The sequence below is a fragment of the Mobula birostris genome, chromosome 16 (assembly GCF_030028105.1).
Source record: "Mobula birostris isolate sMobBir1 chromosome 16, sMobBir1.hap1, whole genome shotgun sequence".
Lineage (NCBI taxonomy): Eukaryota > Metazoa > Chordata > Chondrichthyes > Myliobatiformes > Myliobatidae > Mobula > Mobula birostris.
Genome location: NC_092385.1, coordinates 26,441,856 through 26,453,941, shown reverse-complemented (window position 1 = coordinate 26,453,941; position 12,086 = coordinate 26,441,856). Strand labels below are relative to the sequence as shown.

Below are 12,086 nucleotides of genomic sequence, written 5' to 3'. Positions count from 1 at the left end.
AGGAAAAAAATTCAAGCTGTAAAATAAAATAGAGCTAGAAATGAATAAACCCTAAAATATACCGTACATTCAGGGATATGGAATACGAAAGATTAAAAAATTGATGGTTAGAATTTAAGGGGAAAAATATGGGGGTAGAGAGAATGAATGGAAGTGGAATTCAGGAGAAGTACAAACTGCTATCAGCCGGGACAAAGAGACCTGCACAAATGACATCTGGAGGTCAAATCTCTAAGGCTCCAAGGGATGGACTGTGACTATCATCTTGGTTGAGTAGTAAGAACAGTTACTTAGTAAGTGCTTTTCTGCTTCTTACCAATATAGATGTGTCCATAGTGATTTATGGTAGTCCCAAAAAGTTTCTAACGTTAAAGAAATTAAATCTTGAAATTAAAACAAATTTCCAATAGATATATCTTACTATAGGGTCGATATACAGAGAATGTTTCCAATGGGAGAATCCACAAATGTGATTACTGTTTAAAAATAAGGACCACTAATTTATGAAGAAATTAGGTAATTTTTTTTCTCTCAAAAGGTTTAAGAACCATGACCAAATCATTGCAAAATTAGGACCTTTGAATATTTTTATGTCACAAGTGGATAGATTCTTCCTTCATAAATGGGTCAAAGGCCCCTTGAGTAGACAGTACAGTATTGCAGAATTGAAGTTACAGTCAGATTTGGTCTTACTAAATGGTAGAGCAGGCTTGCAAGCCTGTATCCACTTTCTGTTCCTAATTCAAATTTTTGTATGTTCCAACTTGCTCAGTCCCCAGAGAAGTTATCTGGTGTGTGCAGGTTTAAGACATTGATTTCCTTCCACATGAAGGCACTGATTTACCTTCCTCCAAGGCTTTTCAGGCAACGTGCTGACACCAACCTCAGAGCTAGCAATCCCAGAGACCTCTTTCAATGAACCATGGATAAGAATCAGAAACCAACTGCTACGGAGAAAAATAATCATTCACACAAGTCTGCATTTAGATGCATCAAAGAAGCATTTATTGATTCACTCTCCACAGCTATCTTGGGTAGAGAAATCTAAACATTTACAACTATCTGAAAAGAGAAATTTCTGCAGTGTGACTTATTATTCTGAAGCAGTGTCATTCATTTCAGAATTCCCCGTGGTGTGTAGGGGTGAGGGTGGGGAGTGTTGAGATGGCAGAGAAATATCCTCACAAAATCGAAACTCAAGCATGCCCAACTGCTCAACTTTTACTGAAAATATAACATGTTAAATCTAGGATTCTATGAAGGGAGCATTCTCTAATTTGCCAGTACTTATTTCCTTAAGGTTGCTACCTGTGCCACGTGCTAATGAGGCCGGAAATAGGAAGATCATACAGTTTATCATATGGCTAAGGAATTGGTGTAGGGGGGGAAGGCATCAGATTTTTGGATCTTTGAGCTTCAGGGCGTGGATTAACACCTAGCATTATATTACAGCCATTAGTGAGACTTGGTTGCAGGAGGGACAGGACTAGCAGTTCAATATTCCAGGGTTCCACTGATTTGGATGTGACAGAGTGTGAAGGATTAAAGGAGGGGTGGTGGTGTTACTAGTCACGGAAAATTTTACAGCATTGCTCGGTCAAGACTGACTGGAGGACCCATCTAGTAAGGCATTATGAGTGGAATTGTGGAATAAGAAAGGTATGACCGTGCTAATGAGGCTATGATAGAGGCCACCCAACAGTCCGCAAAATTTAGAGGGACAAATTTGTAGAGATATCACAGACTTGCAAGAGACATAAGGTTGCTATAGTAGGTGATTTTAACTTTCCAGATATTCACTGCAACTCCCATGGAATAGAGATTGTCAAATGTGTTCAAGAAAGTTTCCTTAATCAGTGCATAGAGATCCCAATGAGAGACTGTGTGATACTTGATCTGCTGTTAGGGATTGAGACAGAGTAGGTGACACAAGCTTGTGTAGGTGAACACTACATCTGTGTTGTAGTGTTAATGCCATTAGTTTCAAGGTAAATATGGGTCTGGTCCACGGGATGAGATTCTAAATTGGAGAAAGGCTAATTTTGATGGTATCGGAAAAGAGCTGGCAGGTGTGGATTGGGACAGGCTGTTTTCTGGCAGAGGTGAACTTGGTAAATGAGAGGCCTTCAAGAGCGAAATTTTGAGAGTACAAAGCTTGTATGTGCCCATCAGAATGAAAGGTAAAGTTAACAGGTTTAGAGTTCCTTGGTTTTCCAGAGATATTGAAGCCCTGGTTAAGAAAATAACGGAGGTGCCTAACAGGTATAGGCATGTAGGAACAAATGAGGTACCTATGGAGTATAAGAAATGCCAGAGAACACTTAAGGAAGAAATTAGGAAGGCTAAAAGAAGGCATGAGGTTGCCTTAGCAGACAAGGTAAAGAAAAATCCTATGGAATTCTATAGATATGTTAGGGCAAGAGGATTGCAAGGGACAAAATTGGTCCTCTGGAAGATCAGAATGGTTAACTATGCATAGAACCAAGAGATGGGGGAGATCATAAATGAATTTTTTTGCATTTATTTTTACTCAGAAAATGGATGCAGAGTTTACTGAAGTGAAGCAAAGCAGCAGCGTGTTCCTAGACCCTGTACAGATTACAAAGGAGGAAGTGTTTTCTACCTTGAGTCAAATTAGGATGGATAAATCACCAGATCCTGTGGAGGCAAGTGCAGAAATTGCTGGCTTACTAGCAGAGATATTTATATCATCCTTCATGACAAGTGAGGTACCAGGGGATTGGAGGATAGCTAATGTTATTCCACTTTTTAAGCAAGGCTGTAAAAATAAACCAGAAAATCATAAGCCAGTGAGCATGACATAAGTAATGGAAAAGTTATTGGAAGTATTCTAATGGACCGGATTAATGAGTATTTGGACAGACATGGACTAATTAGGGATCATTGGCAGTGTTTTATGTGTGGTAGGTTGTGTCTAACCAAGCTTATTGTGTTTTTGAGGAAGTTACCAGGAATTTTGATGAAGGCAAGTCAGTGGATGTTGTCTACATGGACTTTATCAAGGCACTTGACAAGGTCCTATATGGGAGCTGGTCAAGAAGGTTCAGCCGCTCAGCATTCAAGATGAGGTAGTAAATTGGATTAGACATTGGCTTTGTGGGGGAAGCCAGAGAATGGTAGCAAATGGTGACTCTCTGCCTGTGGCTAGTGGAGTGCTGCAGGGTCTGTTGCTGTTTGTCCTCTTATATCAATGATCTGGATGATAATGTGGTTGACTGGATCAGCAAATTTGCTGCTGAGCAAAACTGATGGTCTAGCGGCCAGCGAAGAAGACTATCAGAGCTTGCATTGGGATCTAGGCCAAATGGAAAAGTGGGCTGAAAAATGGCAGATGGAATTTAATGCAGATAAGTGTGGGGTGTTGCACTTCGATAGGACCAACCAGGGTAAGTCTTACACGGTAAACAGTGGGGCACTGAGGAGTTTAGTAGGACAAAGGGATCTGAGAATACAATTTCATAATTCATTGGAAGTGGTGGCACAGGTAGAGAGGGCCGTAAAGAAAGCTTTTAGTACATTGGCATTCATAAATCAATGTGTTGAGTACAGGAGATGGGGTGTTATGTTAACTTGTATAAGACATTGGTGAGGCCTAATTTGGAATATTGTGTGCAGTTTTGGTCACCTTCCTACAGGAGGGATGTAAATAAGGTTGAAAGAGTACACAGAAAACTTAGAAGGATGTTACTGGGACTGGAGGGCCTGAGTTATAAGGAAAGATTGAATAGATTAGGACTTTATTCCTTGGAACATAGAAGATTAAGGGGAGATTTCATTGAGGTATAGAAAATTATGATGGGTATAGATAGGGTAAATCCATGTCAGCTTTTTCCACTGAGGTTGGGTGGGACTACAACTAGAGGTCATGCTTTAAGGATCAAAGGTCAACAAAAGTATATTCCAGTCAAAAGTAAGGACAGTAAGTGTGGGGAGAGCCAGCCTTGGATAACTAAGGAATTAAAAGATAGTATCAAATTAAAACCCCATGTGTACAAAGTCGCGAGGAGTAGTAGGAGACTGGAGGATTGGGAAAACTTTAAAAAGCAACAGAGAACAACTAAACAAGAAGTAAGGAAAGGGAAGATAGAGTATGAAAGTAAATTAGCATAAAATATAAAAACAGATAGCAAAAGTTTTTATAAGTATATTAAGCAGAAGAGGGTAGCTAAAGTCAACGTAAGTCCCTTGGAAGACGAGGAGAAATTGATATTGGGTGATAAGGAAATGGCTGAGGCATTGAACAACTATTTTGTGTTGGTCTTCACGGTGAAGGACACGTCTAATATGCCAAAGAATGATGTTATGGATGAAATGGGAGGTGAGGACCTCAATAAAATCACTGTCACTAAAGAGATAGTGATGAGCAAACTAGAGGACCTGAAGGTAGGTAAGTCCCCTAGTCCTGATGGGATGCATCCCAGGGTGCTGAAGGAATTGGCGGAGGTTATAGTAAACGCGTTGGTAATCATTTATCAAAACTCTCTAGACTCTGGGCAGGTCCCGGCGGATTGGAAGACAGCAAATGTCACGCCACTTTTTAAAAAAGGATGTAGGCAAAAGACGGGCAACTATAGGCCAGTTAGCTTAACATCTGTAGTTGGGAAAACGCTTGAAGCTGTCATTAAGGAAGAAATAGTGAAACATTTAGAAAGGAGTGGTTCCATTAGACAGATGCAGCATGGATTCAGAAAGGGCAGGTCCTGTTTGGCAACCTTTTTGGAGTTCTTTGAGGACATAATGAGTGCAGTGGATGGAGGGGAACAGGTGGATGTCGTATACTTAGATTTCCAGCAGGCATTCAATAAGGTGCCACACAAGAGACTTATAAATAAGATATGGATGCATGGAGTCGGAGGAAGTGTATTGGTATGAATAGTGGATTGGTTAACCAATAGAAGGCAGAGAGTTGGTATAAATGGGTGTTTCTCCGGTTGGCAGTCGGTGGTGAGTGGGGTGCCACAGGGGTTGGTGCTGGGCCCACAGCTGTTTTTTTTTTGTGTGCCATACTCTGCCAGAGCCTCGGCGACCACTCTTTTTTTTGAGTGGTTGTCTTGGAGGAAAGATTCTGTGAGTGGTCCCCCACGTCCTTCTCACAGCGCAGTTTTTTTTTACAAGGCCAAGTTGTGAGCTCGACACTCAACCTGGCATGGATGGAAAGCGTGTCCGAGAGCGGCCCGACTGGATTCGAACTCGGGAACCTTTGCTCCGGAGTCCGGCGCTGATGTAGCTGCGCCACCAGCTGTTTACCATTTACACTGATGATTTGGAAGAGGGGACTGAGTGTTACAGAGCTACGTTTGTTGATGACACTAAGCTGAGTGGAAAAGCAAATTGTACAGAGGATGTGGAGAGTGCAGAGGGATATAGATAGGTTAAGTGAGTGGGCCAAGGCCCAGCAGATGGAATATAACATTGGTAAATGCGAGATCATCCACTTTGGAAGGAATAATAGAAGAGAAGATTATTATTTAAATGGTGAAAGATTACAGCATGCTGTTGTGTAGAGGGACTTGGGAGTGCTTGTTCATGAATCGCAAAAAGTTGGCTTGCAGGTACAACAGGTTATTAAGAAAGCAAATAGAATGTTGGCCTTCATTGCTAGAGGGATTGAATTCAAGAGCAGGGAAGTCATGCTGCAACTATACAGAGTACTGGTGAGGCTGCACCTGGAGTACTGTGTGCAGTTCTGGTCTCCATACTTGAGGAAGGATAATACTGGCTTTGGAGGAAGTGTAGAGTAGGTTCACCAGGTTGATTCCAGGGATGAAGAGGTTAACCTATGAGGAGAGATTGAGTCCACTGGGACTATACTCTCTGGAGTTCAGAAGAATGAGAGGGGATCTTATAGAAACATACAAAATTTCGAAAGGATTACATAAGATAGAAGTAGTAAAGTTGTTTCCATTGGTAGGTGAGACTAGAACTAGGGAACATTGCCTCAAGATTCAGGGGAGAAGATTTAGGATGGAGATGAGGAGAAACTGTTTTTCCCAGAGGTGGTGCATCTGTGGAATTCTCTACCCAGGGAAGCAGTTGAGGTTTCTTCACTAAATATATTTAAGAAACAGTTAGATAGGTTTTTATATAGTAAGGGAATTAACGGTTATGGGAAAAAGGCAGGTAGATGGAGCTGAGCTTACGGACAGATCAGCCATGATCTTATTGAATGGCGGGGCAGGCTCAATGGGCCAGATGGCCTACTCCTGCTCCTGTTTCTTATGTTCTTCTATAAAGGTGAAAAGTTTAAGAGAAACATGAGGGGAAACTTCTTCACTCAGAGGGTTGTGAGAGTGGAACTGTGGCGCATGCAAGCTCAATTTCAAAGTTGAAGAGAAATTTGGATAGATATATGGATGTTAGGGGTATGGAGGGTTATGGTTCAGGAGCAGTTCGATGGGAATAGGCAGTTTTAATGATTCTGCACAGACTAGATGGACTGAAGGGCCTGTTTTTGTGCTGTATTTTTCTATGACTATGAGTAAGTAAAGGGACCAAAATATATATCCTGTCTTTGTCCAGTTTCGCCAATACCCTGTACAGAAGTTACAAGGACACCCTGCTATTTTCCTTCATTCCTTTTGCAATAAAGAACAATATCCCATTAGCCTTCCTAATTACTAATTGCCTCTGAACTAATTTTGCATTTCATATGCAACGGTATCATGTTCCTGGGCATTGTTGGTAAGGAGAGCATTTATTATACATCATTCAATACCCCTTCAAATCATATGCCATACTGATTCAGAGATATGCTGCCTATCCTTCATTATTAATGTATCTACAGTAAGTGTTAGAACTCCCCACTCAAAAGCACTTTTGCATTGAAGGAATATCTTCACCAGTTCAAGAAGATAGCTTGACACTACTCACAGAAGGACACAATGATGGGCAATAAATGCTGGCCTTAGCAGTAATGCCCAGATCCTGAGAATCATCTATCAGTCATTCAATGCAGGAATATTATGTTTAGAGAGGAGGCAGATTGAATTCAAAATACTTTTGAGATTCTGCTGCCTATGATAAGACAAAAATTTCCTACATCCAACACAAAGAGGTTCAATATGAAAGATGTTTTACAACTGCATCTGCAAAATCAGACAAACCTAAGCACATGATTGAATTAATATATGTTTGTGGCAAGGAAACTTCTAAAGAATGTTTCTGATCACCAGAGGGAGAGAAATTTATATACTTCACATATAAAAATACTTTTACCACAATCATCTTATTTTTGTGAAGATTGTGTGATCTAGTTTCCAACAAAAGTTTCCTCCTGTAATTTCTGCTGATACTGACCATTTCTAAGAAAGCTTACAGCCGTCTGGGTCTGTTGCCTGAGAGATAGCTATCAGAGCTATGTAGGTGGTGAAAAATTGGTATGTCATTTGTTTATACTGCTTTTCAGTGGCATTGCTTATCATTGCTGACTGTAGTGATGAGAAAATGCAAATGTAATATTTTATATGCTGCCTTGTAATCTAGATACTAGTTTTTAATATGTGATTAATACAAAAAATTTTATCTGGAAATGATTAGGAAAATACATCATAAAAAGAATTGTCACATCAACAACACTGAGCAACTCACATAAAAGATATCAGAAATGTTATGAAAGATATCAGCAATGTTATTTAGATTATTGAATAGATGATGAGTGTCATTTAGTGGACTATCTTTTTTGCATTCTTTTGAGGAAAAGTAATGCTGTAGTCATTATCATCATGGCTTTTTTATTTATTAGGGATATGACTGGCTGCAATATCAGCCCAAGGAAATGAGTGAATCTGATGAAGCAAGGATGCTGGCTAGTTTACGGAGACAGCAACTTGAAGAAATGGAAGATGATGGGAAGACACCCCACTTGAATGCAGTTCAGCTCGGTGATTGTGCCTATGGTGATGATAGCATTAGTACAAGCAGTGATGATACAAGTATTTGGAGCACCCAATACACAGGACCAGTGAGTCTGATAGCACAACTTATAACTTGTTCAAATGTGCATGTGAATTTTGCAGTTGTGTGCATCATGTTCAAGCACAAAGCAACTAAAAGGAAGGTAAGGGTTATATACTGAAGTATCAAAATAATATTAGTGGAAGCTCGAACTTGCTGGGATTTATTATATGATTTTCTTTGTGATTCCAACAAGATATTAATCCATTAAAAATGAACAAATTAACATCTCAATAGAAGTAGCAGAGGAAATGTCAAGAAATGTTGCAAACATTCAGCAGGTCAGGCAGACAAATAGAGTTAAAATTTCAAGTCTGAGAATCTTTGTCAGAATTAGGGAAGAGTTAAAAAACAAGTTAAGATTTAAGTAGCAGAGAAGGTGGGGTAGGGATGAGTGGAACAAGGAGAATGTATTTGAAACTAAATGAGTTATGGTGGCAGTTGAAGGCACGTTATGCTCTGCTGTGTGTGGTGTTTCTAAGACAGGGCATTGGGACATACCCTGCAGCCCAGACTTTAATATAGAAAGAGAAAACCTGAACCAAAAATCATGGATGGATGAATGGTAGAAATGGCCAATTCTGATACAGAGAGAAAGAAGGATATATTTCTGTAAGGTTAGAGAATTTGATGACTTCAGACAGCTGCATTGTGACTGAATGAAAGATTATGTGCTATTCTTCAAACTTGGGTTAGGTCTTGTGTAACATTGGAGGGGCCACAGGCATAAAAGTCAAGAATAGGGATAGGATGGAGAAATAAAGTGGGAGTTTGGGGTTAATTCCATAAACCCAACACAGAAACTCTGCAAAGTGATAACCAATCTACAGTTGGTTTCTTCATTGTGGAGACCATCTTGGGAACTTCAAATGCAGTACACTAGAAATTATGCAAGTGAATCACTGCATTACTTGGAAAGCCACAGTCCTTAACCGCAACTTTCCTTTTATCATGGTGGACAGTGGCATTGTGTGCATTTTATCTATTTTCTGTCCAGCTCAATTGAAGGAACTTGACCCAAAACTTCAACTGTCCATTTCTCTCTATAGATACTGCCTCTCCCACTGATAGTCTGTGAGCCAGGACCCCAAATTTGGGCCACCGGTACCATCTGGGGGGAATAATTCTTATAGTGATTTTTGGCAAGGTTTACACCCCTAGTGCTAGAAAATATGTGATAGCATTGCAGCAGTGGTAGCTTTCTGTGTTCTGTGTGGGATGATCAAATCATTCTTAGACCATGTGAATGACATGGCCAGTGACTTGAACCTACAGAAGTTGAACAATCTGCTGCAAAGTCCACTCTTAGCTCAGCTGATAACCCTGTGGACAGACTTTCTGGAACACCTCCGTCACAACAATGGAGAGCTATCCGCATTCTGGATATCATACATTGACGTGGTAGGGAATGTAGTACTTGGGCTTCTGCACGCCTCTCGTGAGGGGGACTGGGAGTTGCACCTCCATGCTATAAGAACCATGATCCCATGGTGCTTTGCCTATGATAAGATGAATTATGCTAGGTACCTGTCCCCTTACTTTGCTCAGATGATGAACTTCCCAGAGAAGAATCTTTCTGTGTATGAGGCCTTCAAGACTGGCCAACTCTCAGTGCAGCTGTCAAGTAACAGCCCCTTTGGGCAGATCCCTGTGGACCAGGCTATTGAAGCCACAGTGAACAAAGATGCACTGACTCCTGAAGGCACATCACGGTTCAGCCTGAGTGCTGGAGCTATCAAGCGTTCCTATATTACAGCTTAGCACTGCAATGCATTCCTGAGACAGTTAAGGGAGATGGTGCAAGGCAACAAATCACCGCTTTGTCATGCGGAGCTGCAGCTGCCAAGAATCCAGAAAGATGAGGAAGCAGTTTCAGCAGTGGTTAGCCTCATACATGAATGGGTCAACCCATTTGCAGAGAAGCGAGACCTCATTAGCATCTCTATGGCAAAGGCGGCCCCCAAGGACATTGCCTACGACCTGATGAATGCATATGAGATTGGTGAGCAATGCTATGCAACCTTGAAGGATGAGAGACTAGAGAAAGACCCACCAGCAAAGAAATTCCATGACCCAGTGAAAACCAACAAGCTGAAAACATTCAGTGATATGTGTAAGAAGAGAGAGGTGAAATCAAATGGGATGGCGATCATCTTGAAAACAGACAGGTCTTTGTTTAGACGCATCATAGTGATGGCACAAGGGCACAGTCTACATATGGAGGATATCCTTTCTCATCCCCTTGGACCATTGCCCTGGGCCCTGTCCACACCAGGAGGATTGCTGAGAAAGACAAATAAAGCTACTTTAGCAAAAACCTTGCAGAAAAATGTAGCAGTAGAAGAGCAACTCCCAGAAAACTCTGCTACAGTTGTTGATGGAATGAACTTGGTCCAAAGAGTAAAAGGTGATCAAGTTACTTTCAGAGATGTTGCCACAACAATTCTGGGTATGGCTCTGAGGGAAGGCAGTCAGAGTAGCAGAATAGATGTTGTGTTCGACACATACAAGGAGAATTCTATCAAGAATAGTGAAAGATCTCTACGTGGTGAAGAAACTGGTCATGAGTTGCAAGGTATCACAGGCACACAGATCGTGAGGCAGTGGAGGAACTTCCCGACCAAAGTCGGTAAAAAAAAAGTCCCATTAGCTTCATAGTTCATGAATGGAGGAAGGTGGAGTACAGAGCAAAGCTACAGGAGAAGATTCTGTATGCAACTGTGAATGACAAATGTTACAGAATCACATCTCAAGACAGTGAGGAGGTGTCAACTCTTCAGTGTCAACAAGAAGAAGCAGATGGCTGCCTACTTCTCCATGCTGTCCATGTCACAAGAGAGGGATACCAATCTGTGGTGATCTGCTCAGAAGACACAGGTGTCTTTATCATATCTTTAGCATTTTGTGACAAGATTGAGGCCCTATTGTTCTAGGAGTGTGGCACTAGAGCCCGTACAAGGCTTGTAGACATCAGGAAGGTTGCTGCCACTGTTGGCATAAAGGTTTGTAGGGCTCTCATCGGGTTGCACACATATACAGGATGTGACACTGTAAGCGCTTTTGCAGGCAAAGGGAAGACAAGTGCCCTAAAACTTCTGACCAGCAACAGGAAAAATCAGGATACATTCTTAGAGTTGGGTCAGCAATGGGACCTCTCCCCAGAACTGATGGACAAACTGGAGGCATTTACATGTCTCCTGTATGCCCCAAAAGCATCGACCACCAAGGCCAATGAGCTCAGGTATCACCTTTTCTGTGCCAAAAAAGGTGAAATCAAAAGTCATCAACTCCCACCATGCAAGGATTGCTTAACAAAACATGCACAGCAAGCCAACTACCAGGCTGGTATATGGAGAAGATGTTTGGAGAAGGACCCACAAGTGCCAAGCCCTGTTGGCAGAGGACGGAAGATGGAGAGAGAAGAGGAAATTGAACAGTTGGTGGTGCACTGGATGAAAGGCCAGCCAGCACCCGATGCCGTCCTGGATCTACTGGCCTGTAACTGTCCAAAATAACGTTCACTCCCAAGATGTATGTGTGTTACAAATGGCCTCTGGTGTACTGACATGTGTAGACTGGCGGACTGTGAGAACCAGGCATCCACCTCAGAGAGTGTGGAAAGTTCAGGTGAAGATGTGGAAGACGTGGACGACTTGGGAAATTATTATGATTATTAATAGGTTGTGAAAGTATGGAAAACAAAGTATGGAAAGCAGTCTTTGATTAAATATATTCATTTTACAACCAAATGGGGCCTAGGTTATGGCTGTGTGGAACCCCACATTTGAACTATTGTACTGTAATTCTATATGCTATGACAAAAGCTTAAGATTGTTTTGATTTGATACAACAATATGGAAAATATCATGACATTAATAAAACTCCAGAAATCTCTCCAAATGAGGTTTGCTACCACTGCTGCAATGCTATCAAGTATTTTCTAACTCTGGAGATGTATACCTTGCCAAAAATCACTATGAGCATTATTCCCCTCAGATGGTACCGACCAACCCTACTGGCTCACAAACTCTTTTAGCTATTTCAGCATATTGTGTGTGCTCCACCCCAGCAGAGATCAGAGAGTCAATAAAGCCCCAGTTTCAAACTTAGCT

General features: G+C 41.3%; 1 protein-coding gene across 6 annotated transcripts in view; it reads left to right on the top strand.

The window, feature by feature from the left end:
- Positions 1 to 12,086, top strand: part of cfap20dc (CFAP20 domain containing) — a 492,691-nt gene that overhangs the window by 363,892 nt on the left and 116,713 nt on the right. For all 6 annotated transcript variants that reach the window (XM_072280490.1, XM_072280488.1, XM_072280492.1 and 3 more), the window contains one exon: positions 7,763 to 7,981. In XM_072280490.1, the coding sequence (XP_072136591.1) occupies positions 7,763 to 7,981 (219 nt within the window). The remainder of the gene's footprint in view (positions 1 to 7,762; positions 7,982 to 12,086) is intronic.